Source organism: Papio anubis, chromosome 9 (genome assembly GCF_008728515.1).
Source record: "Papio anubis isolate 15944 chromosome 9, Panubis1.0, whole genome shotgun sequence".
NCBI classification, from domain to species: domain Eukaryota; kingdom Metazoa; phylum Chordata; class Mammalia; order Primates; family Cercopithecidae; genus Papio; species Papio anubis.
In genome coordinates, this window is record NC_044984.1 from 49315465 (window position 1) to 49337313 (window position 21849).

Sequence of the window (21849 nt, forward strand, 5' to 3'; positions counted from 1 at the left end):
ACAAATGCCCTACCTGAGGCTCTCATCTCTTGGCCCCATCTCTTCCAGGTGGTGGAGGAGTCATCCTTCCTGACCCTGGACATGCTGGAGTCCTGTTTCCCTTATGTCCTGCTTCGAAATGCCTATCGGGAGGTGTCCCGGGCCTTCCACCTAAACCGAGTGCCTGCCAATACCCACTGAAGAGCCCTTCGGACCTTCCTAAACCCTTGCCATAGTGGAAGCTGTGGTCACTTTCTCAAGGGGTGGGAATGGGGTGGGGTCACTAAGAAGAGGGTCAGAAGCCAGAGTTGATGAACAGATCTGTGGAAGAACAATCCAGGGCTGAGAAATCGTAGAGCAGTGAGGCAGGCTGGGGGCATGGAGGACAGTTTATGGAAAAAGTTAGGGTGTGGGGCCACTTGTGTGAATTTTACAATGAAAAAAGGAGTAATGTACAAGTATATTTTCTATCTTCTGGTGACTTGAGCTTGAGCTCTGACAGGCATGGGCCTCTCCGACCTTCATCACTATTCTTAGGATAATGCTGGCAGGCAGAGATGATCAATCATCATATTAAACCATAATGAGCTTATAATCCTCCCACTGGAGTTGCTATTGTCTCCTGCACATTCATTAGGACCATTATCTTCTCTCTTCGTTTTTCAAATGTGTTCAGCAAACATTCAGCCTGCCCCGACTGCAGAGTAGCAGCAAAGGAGCCCCTCTTTTCCTTTGTGGGGCTCTTCGAGGAGTCACTGGGTCTCTTCCTTTGCCCCCAGCTTGACTGCGTTTCCTACTGGGGCAAGGAGGAAGCGCCCTTCAGAGATGTTCACTGCCCACCTGCTCTACTACATTGTTACAAGTTCTTTCTTGCTTTAACCCCTCCTGCTTTGCTATCTCCACAACCCAGAGCAGAGGGTCAGGTAGTCTTCATCAATTCTAGGTCACATGACAGCTGATTGGACCAGACTCAGGTGGGGTTTCCCTCTTGTACCCTTTGCGGGTACTCTGCCTTTTATTGGGAGGGACTAATTTAACCCCCAAATCCTTTTGTCAGCCTGGGTACAGCTGTTGCTCCAGACAGGGATTTCTCTTCTGGATCTTGAATTTCCCAGACCTCATTAGGCTGTACGGCCCTGAGAGTGGGTATCCTTGAGGGAGTACAAGCTGTTTTAACTTAGCCCTTTTCTGCGCTAATTAGAATTTCAAGTGTCACAGAGCCTGGGGCATTGAAGATAGCACTAAAGTAGGTTTACTTAACTCCTTGGCAGGAAATAGTGGCCCCCATGCATCACTTCTGTGCACCCACTGCCAGGAAGAAGTGGAGAAACAGATCATGTATGTCACAGGTCTAGAGTGGTTGGAATTGATAAATATAATTAGCTAGTTGATTAAGTAGGGTCATGTCCATACTTGCATGATGAAAGGGAAGCAATTGTTGGTTTTCAGCAAAAACCATTCAGACTTCATTAAGCCTATTTGATAGCTATTTTGGGGTTTTGTACATGTGTTTGCTTTTTATTTCTTGAGACCCATGCTTAGTCAATACTTTCTTAACTTGGCACCCATAATCAGCACACAAATTTTTCTTAGCAACAATTGTCTGCTCTTTAGGATGGAAGCGATAGAGAATCCTGCTTCGTGGATCAGCTAATCCTCCTTCCTTGCTATGGGAAGGACCTTATGTTTTAAAGGGTGATTCAGTGTCAGTCTTGTGAGACTGAGAGTAAAGTTGATGAGGAAGAGAAGGCTCAGAAGTATCTGAACAACTACTCTATATGCTTATATTTTTCTGCTTCAGGGGATAGAGATCCTTCCTCCATCTGCATGTAGAACTGCTTAAGAGGAGCCTCCCAGAGGACAGCAAGACAAGTTGCTGCAGGGGGATGTAGGGCAGACAGAACGCCTTTTTTTAAAACTGAAAATTTTATTGAGATAGTTAATCCACCTGCGCTTGTAAGAAATAATACAGAGAAATTCTGTTTTCCTTTACGCAGTTTCCCTGAATGGTAACATCTAGCAAAACTATAGCACACTGCCACGACCAGGATCACTGACATTGATATAATCTACTGATCTTGTTCAGATTTCCTTCCCCAGTTTTGCTTATGTTCATTTCTGTGTGTGTGTTCACGTGTGTGTGTTATCTATTTCTATACAGCTTTATCACGTGCAGGTTTGTGTGTCTGCCACTACAGTCAAGATACAGAACAGGCCAGGTGCAGTGGCTCATGCCTGTAATCCCATCTCTTTGGGATGCCAAGGCAGGTGGATCACCTGAGGTCAGGGGTGGGTTTGAGAGAAGCCTGGCCAACATAGTGAAACACCGTCTCTACTAAAAATATAAAAACTAGCCGGGTGTGGTGGCGCGTGCCTGTAGTCCCACTACTCAGGAGGCTGAGGCAGGAGAATAACTTGATCCCGGGAGGTGGAGGTTGCAGTAAGCCGAGATCCTGCCACAGCACTCCAGGCTGGGTGACAGAGCGAGACTCTGTCTCAAAAAATAAATAATAATTTAAAAAAAGATACAGAACAGTTCCATTACCACAAGGATCCCTTGTATTGCTCTTTTATAGCCATGCCTGCTTCCGCTCCTACAACCCCCTTCCCCATCTCTAGCCCCTGGTAACACAGATATATTCTCTATTTCTAAAATTTTGTAATTTGATGTATCTTTTTGTAAACATATAATTATACACACATATTTCCCTACCACTTATACTTTTTCAAAGTGCTTTGACATCCTTATAGCAATTCTGCAAGGTAGCCAGGGAAGGCTTTCCTATTTCAGGTCAGAAAACAGATTTAGAAATATTAAATGACTGAATGAAGGTCACATGTTTAGCAGTAGAACTAGAACTGGGACCCAAGTCTGATGTTCAGTCCTAGACCTTTTCCACCTGCCCGGTCTGCCTCTTCACAAGGGAAGACTTGATTTTTAGAATCCAGAGACCTTAGAAGGAGCAAATTGGAGAAGGTGAGGACATGATGGCCTTTACCACCGGAAGCAAAAAGTGAATGTCTAGAGGTGAAGGGACAGAGAAGTAACAGGACCCATCAGTATTTCAGGCAATTTGCTTCCTTTACCAGGAGCATCTCTGTCCTCTTACAACCTGGGACACAATAAGTTGTTTCCCACACAATAAGTTGTGTCTCAGTTGTAAGTTTGCTTTACTTAGGCCCAAAGGAAGTAAAGAATGGATATCAGAAATCTCACCCCATTTGTTTTGTCTTACAGGCACAGAGTAGGTCTAGCCTCAGCATTTTCATTAATGCAGTGTTTTCATTAAAATCTCCATTAACTTGTTTGCAGCAATAAGATGGAATTATCCCTCCCACAAGGCCTGGGGCAAGATACTTGCAGAGGTGCTCCCTTTTGTTTGGACAGTAGAAACACTGCCTCCCCTGCCACGGTGTTCAATCCAGTTGGCAGGTGGGCCAACTTCAAAGTGCAGAAGGAGCTGAGTGTGGTGGCTCACCCCTGTAATCCCAGCACTTTGGGAGGCAGGCGGATTGCTTGAACTCAGGAGTTTGAGACCACTCTGGGCAACATAGTGAAACCCTGTCTCTACAAAAATACAAAAAATTAGCTGGGCATGGTGGCTGTTGCCTGTAATCCCAACACTCTGAGAGGCCGAGGTCAGTGGATCCCTTGAGCTCAGGAGGTTGAGACCAGCCTGGCCAACATGGCGAACTCCGTCTCTATAAAAAAATGCAAAAACTAGCTGGGCATAGTGGCTCTCGCCTGTAGTCCCAGCTACTTGGAAGGCTGAGTTGGGGAGGATCGCTTGAGTCCAGGAGGCAGAGGTTGCAGTGAGCCAAGATGATGCCATTGCACTCCAGTCTGGGCAACAGAGCGAGAGCCTGTCTCAAAAAAAAAAAACAAAAACAAAAACAAAAAACCCAAGGTGCAGAAGGTCCAGGGCCTGGCCAAAGGGATGATGCCCTGAAGCACTTTGCTTTGCAGGAAGGGAACAACTGTGCTGTGAACACCAGGGTCCAGGAGGGAGGAGGTCCCAGCTACGGACAAGGCTTCCTTCACCTTAGGTCCTCATACTTATATCAGTTCTTCTCCAACAAAGTTTGACTTTGAGAAGAAGCTGGCACATGGCTGAAATGCACTCACGCGGTTGGGGGAAGAGTGTTCTTCCAGTCCTCCTCCCCACAGGGCCTCCTGCTTCTCCTAAGTACCTGTCATCAAAGGAGATGAAGATGAATCCCCCTTCAGCCCCCACACCTCAGTGAGTTGTCAAGTACTCTCCCTCCCACTTGAATAGGAAGCAGGAGCAGCAGGCCAGGTTGCAGGTTGAGGAAGTCAGAAGTTAACTTGAGCTGAGTTTGCAGCTCTGGAGAGATTGAGGAGCAGACTTTTCTCTTGTCACTTTGGAAGGAGAGGATTGTGAGGCTGCCCCTTTAAATAGCACTCCCGTAGGAGGCAGATCACATCCATCCGTCACCTGCTGCCAAAGCATCATTTTTGGTCTCTATCAAACTCAAAGCTTGTTGGAAAGGATTGTGGGGTTAGGGGAGTGAGGAGGCAGAGCCTCCTAGGGGTAGGGGGCAGTTTAGAAGCTGAAAAGGAGAGGAATGAGAAGGAGCCTGGGAATGGTGGGGGTTGGGGACAAAAGGAAAAGACAGGGAGAGAATAGTTGTCTTTTGAACCTCGGAGTGGAACAAGTATACCCTATTCTTATCTCTTTAGGGATGCAGCAAGGCAGAAATGGGATTGTATTGCAACAAGAGGAATGAGGTTGAGACTAAACACTAGGACTGGTGACTAAGGAAAGTGAAAGAGAGCCACAGAGTGAAAAAGGCTCGTAGACTTGGCTCTGGTTTTATCACTTACTCTCTGTGGGACTGTATAATTTTTCTGGGTTAGTTTAGTTAGTTCCCATTTATTTTTATTTTTGCTTTTTCCATCAAACTGTATTGTCTATGAAGTTTTCCCACTTATTAAATGAAGGGGATTAGAGTAGATGAACTCTAATGTCTCTTTCATGAATAACTTTGTGTGTGTGTATGTGTGTGTGTGTGTGAGAATTAGCCTTAAAATAAGTCAGGAGCAGGGGGTCTTGGGAAAGCAGGATGTTCCACTGTGTTAACAAGAAATGTTGAGAGATCCCTGTGGATGTACATCTTGCCTCTTTCCCACCTGTTCTAGTTTGAAGACCTGCCTAAATTTGGAGACTCCTTAGTTCTAATCCTAATTTACTAATTAGAACTCTTTAGCACCATCCTAATTTGCAATTCTTTTGTAGTTTCCAGCCCATTTCATTTTCAGTTGATAAGGAGGAGATTACTCCCAAATTTTCAGAAATGGGCTGTGTAGTAGGAGTGTGACTAGGGTCTCAGATGCAGCCAGTTTTGGCTGGGTCTGTTCTTCCAGCAAGAAGGGAAAAGAGGGATGTGTGCTAAAGGTAGATGGACAGAGGGTGGGAAGTCCCATTATTCTTTCCACTTTTTTCTCCATCTGTGACTCTGCCATCTTTTTCTGCCTCTGTACTTTCTGGGAGCTGGTTCTGCTGATACTTCTGCTGAATCTAAATGCTGACCTAACTTGGCAATTCTTTTATGTTAGGAGTCTTAGCTGTGACAGTCCATCTGCTTCTTCGCCCTTCCATTTCACGTCTTTTCTCCTTCTTTGACTGGGAGAGGGGGAGCCTCCACTCAGCATTTAGAACAGAGTAAATACCTTCTCCTGATCACTCCTCCTTCCAACCTCCAGAATTTTTTTGAAATTAAATTTCACATTCTGGGATCCTGGATTAGTGACCTGTTTTGGATTCAGCAGTTAGTGAATATATCTCCACTTTCTGTTGACATAGGAGTTTCCCCAGTGCCAAAGCCAGTGGTCATTAAGGGGGAGAACAATATTGAGCAAGAGAGGTGGTTCCTGCAGGAGTCGGTTGGATGGAGGAGGCTTTGCCCTTTTACAAGGTCTTGAGTTCAAACTCCAGTTCACTCCTTCCACAAATGTTTATTAATCAGCTGGGTTGTTTTGTGCTGGGCCTTTAGCTCCTAGATTTCTTTCTCTGAAGACGGAACAGAAGAAATGAGCTGGAAGTGCTTCAGGAGGGGTTTTGATATCAGGAATGCTTTCCTGTCTGTGTAGAGTTATTACCTAGTCAAAGCAGATGTTAGGCCGGGCGCAGTGGCTCACACCTGTAATCCCACCACTTTGGGAGGCCGAGGCTGGCAGATCACGAGGTTAGGAGTTCAAGACCAGCCTGGCCAATATGGTGAAACCCCATCTCTACTAAAAAATACAAAAGTTAGCCAGCGTGGTGGCCTGCACCTGTAGTCCCAGCTACTCGGGAGGCTGAGGCAGGAGAATTGCAGGAACTGGGGAGGCGGAGGTTGCAGTGAGCTGAGATTGCACCACTGCACTCCAGCCTGGGTTACAGAGACACCTTCTAAAAAAAAAAAAAAAAAAAAAGGAAGATGTGGTGCTGCCTGCTCTGGAGAGCTTTGAACTTCGAAGAAATTCCTATATACTAGGCAGGCAGGTAGAAGCACCATTGGGAAGGCCACAGTCTTGGAGAAAGGTGGGGAAGATCAAGCTGAGGGACCTGAGGCCAAGCGTGGGATGCCATCAGAGCTCACGGCACACCCTGAACTTTTCCAAGACAGGAGCACAGGTGGGGTCTGCTCTGACTGGGTTCCGAGTCCAGGTCTAGCCGGGGAAGATGTGTGCTCATCCCCTACCCCGCCCTCACACATGGGACACGCAGGCAGCTAGGCACACGTGGATACATGGAACCACACGCACATACACAGAAACTCAAAACACACGGAGAGAACCCACACAACCACCCACACCGAAGTCCTGCCCGCCGCCTCCGCTGCACTCTGTAAACACGCACTCACATCCGCCAGTACAGGGCACACGCAGCCACTCGTCCCCGGCGCCTGTGTGCGTGCGCTCGCCCTTGGGTGCTTCTGTCTGTGTGTGCCCCCGGCTTCCAATCGTTCCTTTGGGAGGGGGAGGAGTGGCTGCGAGGAGTGAGAGACTGGCGGGCAGGCTGAGGAGAAGGGAGGGAGAGCAGAGGGAGGGGGGAACCCGGCCGGGGGAGGAGGAGAGAGGCAAGGAGGCGGCTCTGGCAGCGCGCGGCGGCGGCGGCGGTAGCGGCAGCAGCAGCGGCGGTGCGGAGAGCTTGGACTGGGAGCCCAAAGCTCGGCTGGGCAGCGGGAGAGGAGGAGCCGCAGGAGCTGCAGCTCTGCCAGCTCGGGCCGAGCCTAGAGACACCGGCCTGGCTGGTCCACGCCAGCCGCAGGTGGGAAGGGCCTGGGATCGGGGGTGAGGGTCTCTTGGCTGGGGCTGAAGCTGAGCTGAGATGCTGTCTCCTCTCTGTGTTCCGTAGACCGTGGCTGAGCATGGAGCTGTCCCCCCGCAGTCCTCCAGAGATGCTGGAGGAGTCGGATTGCCCGTCACCCCTGGAGCTGAAGTCAGCTCCCAGCAAGAAGATGTGGATTAAGCTTCGGTCTCTGTAAGTCCCCGGCCCGGGAATGGGGGGAAGGGACCTTAGGGAGCCTGAGCGGGAGGAGGAGGGGGGATAACTGGAGCGGGGCTGTGGGCTGGTAGATTCTCTTTGGCACACATGTTGGCAGGTGCGAGGAAGCACGGCCCTGACACGCATGGCCAGGCCACATGTGCAAGGCATGTGCCGAGCAAGCCGGCCGGTTGGAGCGGGTTTAGGAGTTGCAAAGCTAACGATGTGCCTGTGCCTGTGGACCCCAGGCTGACACACGCAGCGCTTAGAGGCAGCACAGTATATGCAGTGTGGCAGGGCTGCAGGAGGGCAGCAGAGGTGCCAGGCTGACTCACACGTATCCATGTGCAGAGTTGTGCAGATGTGAGCCACATGACATGTGTGTGCATGAGTGACCGTGGGTCACAGAGGTATGTGGAGTGATTGCACACAGCTGTAGATCCACTGCATGGGAATACTTGTGCCAACCTGTGGGTCATATGTGTCTCTGTTGGGATTGGCAGTTTCTGCCTCCTGCACAGGGAGTGGGGTGGGGGGCACCCCATGTCTGAGCTGCTCATCTCTTGGGACCTGGAAACTCGTCCCAATGATGAGGGGACCCACCTGGAATCTGGAGGGGGCTTGGAGCCCCTACCTGGAAGCTGAAGGAGGTGATGATGGTGAAGAAATATTGATTGACAAAGGCAAGGTAACTGGCTTAATCAAAGCCTTTTTGTTTATATAGGTTCTTCTTGGATCTCCAAGCACATTTGGGCATCTTTTCCTATTGTTGCAGTACGAGGGCATGTGGGGAGGAATAAATGGGAGAAGGAAGAACTCAGGTATCTCATACACCAGTCCCAGGGGAGGAAAGGAACTTTTCCCCTGCTCCTTAGAAAAAAAAGAGGATTGGGTCAAAGACAAGCCATGCACCATGTTTATCTTCCAGTCAGCTGCTGTCATCGGGAAATCTCCGCAGTCTGTTGATTCTTAATCAGGGAACAAGAGAAGATGTCCCTCTCTCTCAGATGAATCCATGGCCCCAGGAAAGAGGAAACAGATAGGAGACTATGGATGTTTAGAGAGGAAACACAGTAAACATAGCCCTGAACCCAGTTCCTCCCCAATATTCTCCATAGTGAGCACCGAAGCTTTCTATTTCTGGGTTCTGGGAGAGGGAGAGATGCGGGTAGGGGATGGATAGATGCTTATGTTGTATTGTCCTTTAAATACTTCACCTATGGTGATAAGATGACACCTTTCTATGGCAGGTGGGTCTGATTTATACACTAGCTACTTGGAGAGGCCTTAGGGAGAACTGAGGCATAGTGGGCAACAAGGCTTGGAATCCAAATGTACTTCTCAGTCCCCCTCCTTGGCTGCCTCTGGCCAATCCAATTTGCTGGGCTCTATGAAGCGCAGCCTTGGAATGAGTTCTGGGATGAAGAAATGGAAAACCAGATTGAACTGATTTTTGTTGGGAGGAGCACTGTGTGATGCTTTTGTTCGGAGGAGCACTGTGTGATTCTTGATAGAAAAATGACGCTCTGTTAATGGCAAATGAGCTGGGGAAAGGGAAAGTAAGGAAGTAGTTGAAAGGTAAAGAAGGGCCCCAGGTCCATAAATGGGAGAATTCAGGATGGTTCCCCTAACATTAGTGGCTCATCATACTAACCTTGCCTCTATTCCAGGTAACAGGGCCCTGCAAAAGAGTGGGTGTTACTAGATTCACTATCTCCCACACATTTCTAACCAAAAGCCTTTCCTGAAAATGAATTGTTGTTTCTTCCTTTAGTGTGAGAAGTGCTCAGGGGTGAGAGAAGAGGATTCCCAGAAGGAGGCATGAAACCTGGGAAGAGAAAGGAGCAGAGGCAGCTGTCCCTCCAGAGTGCCTTAGCTGAGATGTCCTTACATGAGATTAGGGTGGACAAGGATCCCTATTGTTATTGATTAGATCATTCTGGTCTCCACTCACTTTAGCAGTCTGGTCCTTAAGAGTGCTAGCTTTGTACAATAATCTATTTTTACAGGTAAAAAATAAAGCTAGTTACATGGAATATAACTTACCCAAAAAAGTACAATCTCCTGATTATTAATTGGCAGGGATAGATTCCCAGTCTCACGTCTTTAAAGCAGAGAAAGACCTTGATATCAAGGTAGATCCCAACTTGATCTACGTTCATGGACTACTGGATTTTGCCTTTTTGAATACTGGGGAGGCTTTGACTATCAGATGAAGGGAAATAAAAGGATTTAGGGCTTTGCTGGGTAAGAGGTGGGAGTTTCCCAACTATCTCAATGGGATGTTTTCTGAAGAGGTGAGAAAGGAGGTATTCCCCCTTTTAAGTGGAAATAAAGATCCTCCTGCCCCTTTGGTTAAGGTGGAAAGGGGTTGCTAAGTCTGGAAATAGGAAATAGACATGATTTATGTCTTAGGTCTGGGTACTGCTTGGAAATGGAAACATGGCATATATACTTGTATGTATTTATCTAACTATCTATCTAGATTCTTCTACTCAACACATCCTATTTTTGCCCCTTTACCCTTTTCATTTCTAATTAGGACATCCAAACTTTCTTCAGAGAGACTAGGCCTGGTGTTTTTGACTCTGGATAAAAAGCCCACACTAACATAATCGTGCAGGGCAATTTTTTGTTGGGAAGAGCATTCAAGAATTATGTTTCCCACACTAAGACCCTGTCAAAAATAAATTCAGAATCTAATCTGGATCATATGAACTGAAGAGAGTCTCCTAACTGTGTGATTTTACCTCTATCTTCAGGACAATTTCCCTAATTAAGCAGACTCATAAACTGAGGCATAAGAGAGGGTGAAAGAGGCCATCTGGAGACGATGAGTTGGCCAGGATGATTTTCAGCATTTTTAACCCTAAGAGGAAATTTTTGACTTGGCTGTCCACCCTTCTCTGAGATCAGAGGGCTTTAGGGAATGGGAAGAAGACCAGAAGAGGTAGAAATAATTTTCTATGTCTTTTGTGAATCAAGAAAAATGATGAGCAGACATTGGTTTGCCATCCTCAGCTCATTTATTCATCCAACAACTATTTCTTGAGTACCTTCTATGGACCAGGTGGCATGCTGGATGCTGAGGATACAGTCAGTGGTGGATGAAACAGACATAGTCCCTGTTCCTACAGAGCTTGTAATCTGCTTCAACTCCATCAAGTGGTGTGGAGAGTTGGGAGGCTCTGTATTCCCTGTTTTGCTACACCCACCCAACTGATGAAATTCTACCACTCTGGGTTTCTGCCTCATTTTTTTCTTTAGGGGGTTATATACATAGGAAAAGCATAAATATGCATTCTCTTTTTCTCAGGATAGTACAAACATCACTCTCTTTTCTCTGCTCCGGTTTCTCTTGGAATTTTACATTTTACAGATAGAACTTCCCCCTTCCTTTGGGACAGTATAGACATAGTCCCTTTCTCTTCTTCTTTCCCTACATGGTGCACACTTAGGACCCTCAAAGTCTAGGCTCAATGTTCTATGCTGTGGTTCAAGGTCATTATAGATGAGCTGGAGCAGGGACCCCACTGGGGATTATTTTTGCTTATCTTTGTTTCATCAGAGTCTAGTGTGATACCTTGAACATAACAGGCACTCAATAAATGCTGTTAAATAAAGGAATGAACAAATGAAATAGTGAATATATGTACATATGTCACGAGGTCCAGTTCTGTCTCTGATTCTGTGGTGCGTGTATACCTCCGTGTTTGTTGAGTGGCGGGGGGAGGAGTAGGAAATGGAGGTGGAGGAAAGGGAGATGATGATGATGATGTTTTTTTGAGAGAGTGATGCTTAAAAGATATGGGGTTTAGAGACCTCAGGACAGAGCCTGGAACTGAAGGAGTTACAGAGAGGATCCAGAAACCGTGGCGTTTGGATTGTGTGAGATACGTTAGGATGAAATTGTGAATGCCTGCCTGACACGTATACATATGTGTTTGGGTAAAGGTTGATAGGTATGCTGGGGACAGAGCTTCGTGAAGATGTGTCTGTTTTTATAAGTGGCGTGTGTAACAATAAATGTGTTGGGAAGGTGTGCACTTACCTGAATACCTGAAATTGTCCTAGTTATGAGATGATATATGTGTGTATGTAGGTAATGGGATAATACCTACGTGTGATCTTGTGTATGTATTTGTGACACTCAGATTTTTTGACATTCCTGGGGAGATCCAGTGGATGGGAGGAAGAAGCTGAGGTTGGATGCCTCATTGATTTAACCCTGCCTTTTGCCTTCTTTTTGTATATGCCCCATGGAGTGATCTTCTATGGCTCTTACCAGTTTTGAATATCATGCTGCCATTTTCCTTTTTCTGTCTATGGATGTGGAGCTGCTGTGAAGATTGCAGCATAAACTATGGTTCCCTGGACCTCTGGAGAAAAAGGAGTGTCATTTTTCTCATGCCTTGGTAGGGATAGTTTTTAGTGCTGACCTCACTGGATTAGTCCTTCCTTCTCTGCTTCCAGCCATGGCAAAGGGAATCTCTCCTTCCTCTGTTTCATACTGCACTTTTCCATCAAATGTCTTCTGTCTCTATTTCCTCCATCAACTTTCTCTTGAATGAGGACTGTGTGGTATCTCTGGGAAGGTAGAGGGTAGAAAATTCCTGCCTTAAGTTGAAGGGAAGGTGCAGAGGTAGGGGATCAAATTCAGCCCCAAGGAAGAACTTGATAAACCTCTGGTCAGGATAGGTGGCTGGAGGGAGGGAAACAGGGAGGCAGAGTGGTGGTAGTAGAAGGGCATGGGGAATAATGGGAGACTTGAGTTCGAGTTCATATTCTGTTCTAACAATTACAACTATGTACTCTTTAAGTCACATAGTCTCTCTGAGTCTCAGTTCTTCATTTAATATCATCATGTAAAAGTAACTTTTAAATGATAAAGACTGAAGGTCTTTTTCAGCATGGAAGAGCTTGTTTTGTGAAGAGGCAGGGGAATGGGAATGGATGGGCAACTATTGGCTGGGATGAGGGAGACAAAGATTCAAGAGGTAGGAATATGAATTACCTAATAGGTTTGAGCTGTGATTGAAGGAGTTTTGTTGATGGTTATCTGAAAGGAGAGAAGGCACGTGTCTGAGCTTGGAGACCAGAAGGATAGGTGGGGCTAGAGGAGGGCAATATTATGAAGGATGTGGGCCACTGAGGTCAAAAGAAAGGAGAGGAACTTCCTCCTTATCATCTTTTCCCGACGGTCAAACTGGAAGTGGATGGAGCAATTGCAGTTCTGAGACATGGCGAGCATGGGAAGCCTAGGGGCTGCCATAGGTGGGTTCTATGAACATTGGGGAATTCCCTTCTGACATTTATCCCAAGTCCCTAGGCTTGAGGGTATTATCAGGTATATCACATCCTATTTTAGAAAATTACTGAAGTCTCTTAGAATCCAAACATCACTCTGCTTGTCCAGGAGCCTCAGGAAGTGATTTGAAAAAGACAGAGGATTCTGCATTTGAGGTTGCATCTACCACTTTTGCCCAGAGGAAGGTGAAGGAGGTTGGGGATGCATGGGACTAGAAGGCCAGGTGAGATGCTCAGCAGGAAAGAAGCGTGCACATCTATAACTACACCCTGCCAGGGAGTTCCTGAAATCAAAGCAATGGTAGCCTCCCTATCTCCCAGATTCCACTGACCTTTAAAAAAAATCTTTCTGCCACCTTCAGACTGGGATGGAGGAGCAGAAAACCTTGAAAACAGGTCTTCCCTCTCTTTGTCTTTAAAGGAATTCTTGAGGATTTGTGTCCAACTCCTCTGCTCTCTCTTGTTTTCTCTTCTCTGATTCTTCTATCTTCTCCTTTGCCTCATCTTTCTCTGGGTTCTCTTTTGCTGTGAGGCTCCCTTTTGCTCTTCTCCCTTGTCCCACTTCCTCTCTCTGTCCCATTCCCTTTGACTTACCTTTTCACTCTTGCCATCAGTACTTCTCCTGCCTCATCTTGGCTAGGGGTCAGAAAATCCCTGTGGCTCCCTCATCTCACTGAGGGGTTGCTGTGGTGATGGTACAGGATAAGCTTGCTATAGGTGCCCTCTGGGGCCTTATGAGTCCAGTCCCGATTCCTGTCTTCTGCAAGGCGTGTCTTTTGCCTTCTCAGTGACCTCATCCTCCTAGTCCCTCTGGGGAGGAAGCCAAGTAATTGCCTTTGAATCTCAAGGGGCTGATTTTTCTCAGGTATGGAAGTTGAGTAGCTATTTTCCAACTCTCTTCAGGATAGCAGCAGAGAAAGAGGGACAAAACCAGGGCAGCAGGTGGGGTGGAGGTGAGACAACTGGGGAGACTGGAAGTTGTTAGATAATAAAATTGTCCCCTAAGGGAGCAAGACTACATGGTCTAAGAGAACTGTGGGACCATTCCTCCCTTCTTTTGGGAAGGGGCATAGATGGGAATTGAGCAGGGAAAAAAAGGGTGACTGAGAAGGGAAAAGGATAAAATCAACTTGTTATCCATTCAATGCAGGGAGGTCCCTAGTGCCCCTGCTCTTGCCCCTCTGCCCCAGCATCCCCCAGTCCTGCAACTGCTCCTCTCCCCTCAGCTGGGGTTGCCTGTATGGAGCTTATTGCTGTCTGAGAAGAAAACACCAGGTTCAGATTCCACTTCAGCACTCAGACCTGGCAAAGGTGCACTGAGGGAGCTGTGTTGGGGTTTTGGTAGAGAGGAAGGCTTGGTGGGAGAAGGGTCAGGTTGTTTTTGGGGTAAGGCCTGGGGGCATAGGGCATGGAGAAGAGCTAGAAAGGGGGTGCTTCAGGTGGTGCTGTTGGATAGAGCCAGACTTCCAGGTCAGTTGATTCCACAACTGCAGTGAGAAGTCAGATTTGCAAATAATTATGGTGGCTACAGTGGCAGCCTAAGCTGCCAGCTGGTGTTGGCACCATTTAGTTGGGAAGGGAGCTTGGCTGGCTGGGGGTTGAGGGCTGGGGGCTGGGTGCTGGTCATAGGGAGAGGCTGAGTGATTCTCTGGCAGGCAGGAGCTGGGGGCTAGGGAAGTTTTTCCTTTTATTCCTATTCCTTGGCTTCCCTGCTCCCCTGTTGATCAGCTCTTGCATATCTGCTTGGCACTGTGTCCCTTGTTCTCTCCTCTGTGCCCACCTTGTTTGGAAACTTCTTGCGGCCTGAACTGAATGAACACACATGCTAACAGTATTGCCAAACTTCCTAAACCGTGAGCATCTCTCTACCAAGCAACTGCTTTAGAACTTCCAATCTGCAAGATACATAATAAACCAAATTGCACTGGATACCTCAAAGACTTCTTGGTCCCTCCTGTTCTCTCCCCTTCTGCTCTTCTTTGAAATGCCAAGAAAATTTGCTGTTGTTTTTAATTGCAGTGAAATAAATTGAAGACAGATATGCTGGAGAACTTCCTGGAAAGTTCATGAAGGTTAGAATGTGGCCTTTCTCTGATAAAGAAAAAAGCTACCCTTCTCCTTTAAGCACTGGGCTAGAGCTGATTTGGGGAAGCAGTGAGCCAGCCAGAAAGGATGAACTCAGGAACTGGGAAATTAAGGCCCAAGCATCCTACTTCCCCAGTGTCTCCAACCCAGTCCCTGAATCTGAGAACCATAAAGGCTACAGAGAAGGAACAATCCCCAGAGATAGTTAGTAAAATCGGGGCAGTGCTGGGACCAGACTCAAATCCTGCTGATCCATAATCTGATGCTGCCCTCATCACACTTGCAGTCAGACTCTTGCCAAGTTTTAAATTTACTTTCCCATCCCAGACTACCTTCAACATCTGTTAGGCCCCATGGAAGCAGGGCATCTGCTGGGAACAGCTGTTGAGATGTGGTTTGGAGGGCTGGTGGGGTGGTCCATGTGGAGGTGGTTAATGAGCAAAATCAAATGGTGTAGGGAGGGAAACGAGGGGTGGACAAATGAACCAGAGAAAGAGTTCTGGACTGGGTACTGGGAGCCTCCTCTTCAGTTTGCCTTCCTCTGACCTTCTCACCCACCCCTCCCAATTCCTCCTTCTCTCAAGGGCTGAAGTCTGACGGAAAGGTGACTCATTTTGTGTTCTTGGCTGGGAGCTGGGACACCTGGGTTCTTATTGGTCTGGGCTGAGGCTCAAGCTGCTTAGATTATTCCCTTCCTCATGTGATCTGAGTTGTGCTGGGCTGTTGCTAGGAACACCTGTTAGAAACGGCTTCTGGGCCGGGCGCGGTGGCTCAAGCCTGTAATCCCAGCACTTTGGGAGGCCGAGACGGGCGGATCACGAGGTCAGGAGATCAAGACCATCCTGGCTAACACGGTGAAACCCCGTCTCTACTAAAAAATACAAAAAACTAGCCGGGCGAGGTGGCAGGCGCCTGTAGTCCCAGCTACTCCGGAGGCTGAGGCAGGAGAATGGCGTAAACTCGGGCGGCGGAGCTTGCAGTGAGCTGAGATCTGGCCACTGCACTCCAGCTTGGGCGACAGAGCGAGACTCCGTCTCAAAAAAAAAAAAAAAAAAAAAAAAAAAAAAGAAACGGCTTCTGGTCAGAAGGCACAGGCACAGGAGGAGTCTGAAAGCAGTCTCTCCCACTTCTTCAGTGTGTTTCCAGCCTCTCTAATGTAGCACCTTTCAAATCTCCTTTCCTTTCCTCCCTGCCCCCTTAATACCTCCTACCTCTTTTCCTTTCTCCACCCTCCTGGTTTCTGTCCTTCCCCCACTGTCTTCCAATCTTCCCCAGGCCCTGCCCCATTCCCTTCCCTCATCCCACCCCCACCCGTAGCTCCTCTGTCCAGTGCTGAGGGCTCTCTCACCACTGCTGCCATGTCAACAGTGCCTCCCAGGATGGCAACCCAGCTTTGCCACCAGGGGGGCTATTTTTATCTGTGGAGCCACCCCCGCCACAATGCCCAGCCAGCTGCCAGAACTGGGGCTGTCTGTATAGCAATGGAAGCCAGAAGCCAGGGGAGTGGGGGAGTGGGAATGCTCGGGTGAGGTGGAGAGCTAGTTGTTCTTGGTTTCTAGAGCTTCGTGCTCTACATGCTCTGCAGCCTCTGCCTCCACTGCCTCACTGGGGCCTCTGGAATAAGAAGCCAGAGAGAAGCCCTAAACCTCCGGAGTGGTGACATCAGGGAGACTAGAGCTTTCCCACAAACATCCAGGTGCCATTTGAAGCCTGGATGGAAAGTCAGGGGTCCTGGCTGTAAGAGTGGGCATATGGGACTTTGTTTATGAATGACTCAATGAATATTTGCTGAACTAACTAAAGATTTGGACTAAATAATTATCCTTCACATTCATATCCTTCATATTCATTCATATCCTAAACCTTCATTTAGGGTTCCCAAGGTGTTCTCATACCATATCTCATTAGGTCCTTGTGAAAATTCTGTGAAGCATGTATTATTTACCCATTTTACAGACCAGGAAACTGAAGCTCAGTGTGACTTTCCCAAGGTCACACATAGTAATAAAATCTAGGCAAAAGTTTGTGATTTCTTTTTAAATTTAGTTTTTTCTTTTCAACTGAGCTAGCCAGACAAGTCTCCTGATTTTAAACTCATGCCCTCTTTCTATTGGAATTAGATGATTTCCTTGGTTCTTTCAGTTTCTGAGATTTTGGAGCTTTGAAGACAGCCAGTGAATCCCTTCCCAAGCACCACCCCATTATCCCCACCCACCCCCACCCCTTTTTTCTTACCAGAGACAGAGTCTCCCATCCTTTGTTTCCTACCTCAACCTTATTCTTCACTGCAGGCTGGGCAGGCATTAGAGTTGGGTTCCTTTCTATTTTTAAACTACATTTAAGGGCTAAAGGAAAATCCATACTGGACCCTTTGTTGAGGTCATCACATTTATGTCCTGCCTGCCAGCCAGGTGACAGTCTCCTTAGAGGTAGAGTGTGGGGTATGTGTATATGTGTGGGTAAGTGTTTATGTGTGAAATTTTTGATGGTTGATCACTATCCCTCCTTATTAGGAACAATAAATAATAATAACAGGTTAGGACAAAGTATGCAGCATGCATACGTGGGCTGAAGTGTTGAGCAGCCATTCGTCCAACCAGCTTTGGTTCTAGTGGGTAAGACAGCAGAGGAATGGACAAGATATGCTCTTCGAGGCTTTTCTGGTCTAAGAAATCTTCACTTTTCATTAGGAGAGTTGAGTTTAGCACTTACTTGGCTAGAGTGGCAGGGTCTGGAGTGAGGGTACAAGATGAGGCAGGGAAGCTGGCCTGGGTTGGAGGTTGTTAGTGTTCCAGGCTGTGCACTGCCATCTGCCCCCACTCCCAGTCCCACCCTGCAACGCAAGCATGTCCACAGAACATGCCAAATGACCTGTCCTCATCTCCCGGGTGACATTCAGGGGCTCTGACACTGGGTCTAGTCCTTTCTCTCTAAAAACACTCATCAGCTTGTGGCCATTGTGGGGAGGGTGGCGGTGGGACACACAGAGAAAGAGAGGGATACAGAGAGAGTGAGTTTCTTTCTCCCAAGATCTGCAGCAGCCCCGCTTCACGGCTACCAGGTGTTCACTAGAGAACAGCCTTAAGATATTTGACTTCCACTCCTCTTGTTGAGATTGAAGCCCACTTCCACTTGTCTCAGTACTCGGTGGAGCTGAGAAACAGCAGGTTCCCCAACTTCATTTATTTCTAATTCTTCAAGGCTTTGGCATAATGACAAAGTATTTTAATTTCTTCCTGCTTTTGATGGGTAGGGGTAAAGGGAAAACTTCCTGTCATAAAATCCTAGCTGTTGGCCTGTGTTTTCTCTTTTCCCTTTCTGCTGACATACTGAACTCCATTAGTTCCTTTTCCTCTCTACCACATCACCCCCAGCCAGAGACCTAGATCTAAGAGACTGCAGATCCCCGAACTCTTTTCCCCAACGCGTTGGGCTTCACCCGCCGGCTCTCCCCCTTAGCCCCGCCCAACTCCTCAGCTGACCAATCACGGCCCCAGTGTACATGTATTGGTGATGTCATCTCCTAGCCAATCAGGAGGCGGGCTGGGACTATGTGCGCACGTCCACTGGGTTCTTCCCTCCCCAACCTTGGCGAAAGCAAAGTCTGAAGGCAGGAGAGGGGGTCCTGGTCCTCAGACCCCTTCTGGGTGCCTCTTTTGGCCCCTCCTGGGCCATCTCGTCGCTTCTCCTTACCTCTGAGCAGGATTGACCTCTCTCTGATTAATTCATGGTTATTCCCCAATTTCCATTTTACAAATGAGAAAACTGGGGCTGGGGGTGTTAATTTGCCCAACCCCTTGGTTTCTATGAGCGAGTTCTCTTGACTTTCATTCTCTGCTTGTGGGTGGAGGGCCCTTCCCTCCCTGTTGAGCCGGCCTCTGGATAAGGATCCCCTGACACACAGCTTCAGGAAGCCCCTCCCTACAGTTTCTTACCCTCTGTGGGAAGTTCATCCCCCTGTCTTACTTCCATTCTGTGAGGTGGGTTAAAGCTCATTTTGAAGAGTGGCCCCAGAAAAAGACCCTGAGAGGGAGATGAGTCTGCTAAGCTCCTTTTGGGGGTTCTTACAGGACCCCTTCCCCTCACGCTACAGACTTCCTCTCTGTGACAGATTCAGGATGGTTCCCTGTTCCTGCACCCTTAAACCTCTTGCTAACCCCCTTTTTTCCCAAAGAGGAGCCCCACCTCCTCAGACCAAGAGGCTGGCCTGTGCTATTTCTGTCCTTTCTGGGCTTCTTCTGAGAACAGATTCTTGTTTCCCATCTGATTCAGATGTGAAACTTTTCCCGCAGCCTCCCCTCTCACCCAGTTCCGGTAGGCTGGGTCTCTGCCTCCCCACTCTCTTCTTCCTGCAGCCAGGCCCCTCCCCAAAGTTCTCTCTGGTCAGTCGCTCAGTTCTACTGGGACCTGGAGGAGGAAGGCAGGGGCCAAAGAGGAAGTTATTCCCGCTTAGGGGCCCTGGGGCTCCCGGGGTCAGGATTTTGATACTGTGAAGCAGGAAACTTTGATTCCCATGGCAAACCCTGTTCCTGTTCAGAGGAGCCACCTTCAGGGCCCCATCCTCAGGTAGGTGTCAGGGATGAGGAGAGGAAGGGGGAGGAGGAAGAGGACAGGTTGCTCATGGATCCACCAGTTGTAGTTTAGTGAAGTGGAGAGATCAAGACCTGACAGTCCCCCATATGTTTTGTGTGTGTGTGTGTGTGCGTGCCAACTTCACCTTTTACTCTGTCCATCTTGCCCTTTACCTTATTCTCCTCCCATTTCCATTCCCCTCTCCCTTTTTAAAATTGCTTCTTCTTGACTGTGGCAGGTAACTTATCAGTGTTTCTTCCTTTTCTCTCCTTCCTGACTCCCAACATCCTTAGGACCTCACATCCCTTTGAAATTTAATCTTGTCTTAAGAACCCAAACTGGAAATACAATTCTTCTCCTGACTACCATCCCCTATCTTATTCTAAAGTGCTTCGGAGTTAGGATCTCCCCAGACCCACTCAAAGTCCTCACCTCACTGTTCTTCTGCAGGAAGTCCTTCTCTGGCTTCCCTGTCCTAAGCCCCCTACTTATGGTGATCTTTTTGGGAATGTGGGTGCTGGAAGAAGAGGCAGGGGACTTTGGAAATCCCCAGAACACCAGCTATGGTGATACAAATAAATGAACTGTAGAAGCTGGAGAAGCTGAACTCTCCTGAGGTGTTGGGGTTATAACTACCAGAGTCTTTTCCTCCCAATGGCTGCCTGGAGCTAGGAGAGACTGTGGACTTCCAGGAGTCAGGATCTGAGGCTTTTCCAATCATGCAGGGACTGAAGGTAAAGCAGAAAGAAGTGGTGGTAGTGAAACGGGCAGGGATGGAGGTCGAAGGAAAGTTGGGGGAAGCTGCCAGTTTTCCTTGGGGCCAGATGAGGACTGGACAGGGTTGAGCATCCTGTTCTACAGGGAAAGACACCTTTCCTGTGCCAGATTCCATGATGGTTGAAACAGAGGGCTTGGATTAAAACTGATGTTGGTGGGATAGAAGGACTTCCTGCAGAAGAAGAGTGAGGTGAGGACTTTGAGTGGTCTGGGGAGATCCTAACTCTAAAGGACTTTAGATTAAGAGAGGACCCTGGCAGGCCAGAAAGTATGGGGTGTGTGTGTGTGTGGGGAGGGGTTATTTGACTTCAAGAGGGTGCAGTTCAGCAGCTGGATCCTTTCAGCCACTTGAGTCCAGGTCCTCTTCTTAGACTTCTCATTTGTCAAATTTATTCTTTGATCTTTTTTTCCCTCCCTCCCCACCTCCTTCTGGTGTCTGGATCATGTTTGGTTCAGATTTCAACAGAAGCTATCCAAGAGCTCCTGGACAAGATCTGTAAGTGAGGGAAGGAGAAACTCCGAGGGAAGTGTGTGCTTGAAGTCAGCCTACAACCTTACTCTTCTCAGGCTCACCGTTATTTTTAGAAACCCTGGCTCAGAAATCTCCATTGTGAGCTCTGGGAGATAGCCTCACACCTGATTAATTTTCCCCTTTCCATTTTATTTATTTAATGAACTTTTACTGAGCACGTTCTGTGTACTCTAAGGATGGAGGCCAAGATAAACAAGTCACTGTCAGCGTCATCAAGACACTCAGTCTCCTATGGGCCAACCGACAGAATTAATTAAGGTTGGACGGGCTGAGACTGTAGAAGCTATGGTGGAATGGGTTCCAGCCTCTCTCTAAGCTAATTGCATGATTAGGCTTGTTCTGCCTTAACAGTTTCATTGTTTGGGGACACGGTTAGGTTCCAATGTAGGTCTTGTAGACCTTGATAACCTGACTGAGATGGATGAGTTGTGTGACCTTAGACAAGTCACTTAACCTCCCTTATAAGGAGCTTGTGAAGATCAAATGAAGTTTGTAATTGTAAAGGAAAGATCATGGCTACTATCTTTCTCCCATTTCCTCTGTTAGGGGGCTTCCTAATTACCAGCCTCAATCCAGACCAACTCAGTCTTCTCCATCTGGACTTGGGAGAGAGAAGGTACTTGTTGGATTTGAAGGGAGTGTGGTGTGAGCTGGGTAGGACCACCATGATTTGATGCTGATCAGTCAATTCCTATTCAAATTACATTTATGGAGACTTTTTATATGTGCCAGGCCTTTTAATGTATTATATCACTCAGTCCTCTTATTAATAGCCCTGTGAAATGTTTATTATCATCCTTACCATTTTATAGATGAACAAGTTGAGGCTCTAAGATAAACATTCTCAAAGTTTGGTGTAGGTTAGAATAATCTGGGGTGTTTTTTTAAAATGCAGATTGGGCTGGGAACTATGGTTCATACCTGTAATCCTAACACTTTGGGAGGCCTCAAGCTGAGGATTGCTTAAGCCCAGGAGCTTGAGGTTACAGTGAGCTATGATCATACCACTTCTAGATCTTGTCCAGGAGCTCTTGTATAGCTTCTGTTGAAATCTGTTGAACCAAACATGATCCAGACATCAGAAGGAGGTGGGGAGGCAGGGAAAGG

The 21849-nt window shown here is 47.6% G+C and overlaps 2 protein-coding genes across 6 annotated transcripts in view; both read left to right on the plus strand.

Annotated features, from left to right (window-relative positions):
• Positions 1-4981, plus strand: part of NCKAP1L (NCK associated protein 1 like) — a 52123-nt gene extending 47142 nt beyond the window's left edge. The window contains exon 30 of one of the 2 annotated variants that reach the window (XM_021923263.2): positions 49-579. In XM_021923263.2, coding sequence (XP_021778955.1) covers positions 49-180 — 132 coding nt within the window. In that variant the 3' untranslated portion in view covers positions 181-579. Of the gene's footprint in view, positions 1-48 lie in introns of both variants that reach the window. The other variant, XM_021923262.2, reaches the window with a different exon arrangement.
• Positions 4982-6399: 1418 nt separating this feature from the next.
• PDE1B (phosphodiesterase 1B) overlaps positions 6400-21849 on the plus strand; it is a 30637-nt gene continuing 15187 nt past the window's right edge. The window contains exons 1-2 of one of the 4 annotated variants that reach the window (XM_003906507.5): positions 6400-7253; positions 7341-7466. In XM_003906507.5, the coding sequence (XP_003906556.1) occupies positions 7354-7466 (113 nt within the window). In that variant the 5' untranslated portion in view covers positions 6400-7253; positions 7341-7353. The other 3 variants (XM_003906508.5, XM_021923265.2, XM_021923264.2) reach the window with 3 other exon arrangements.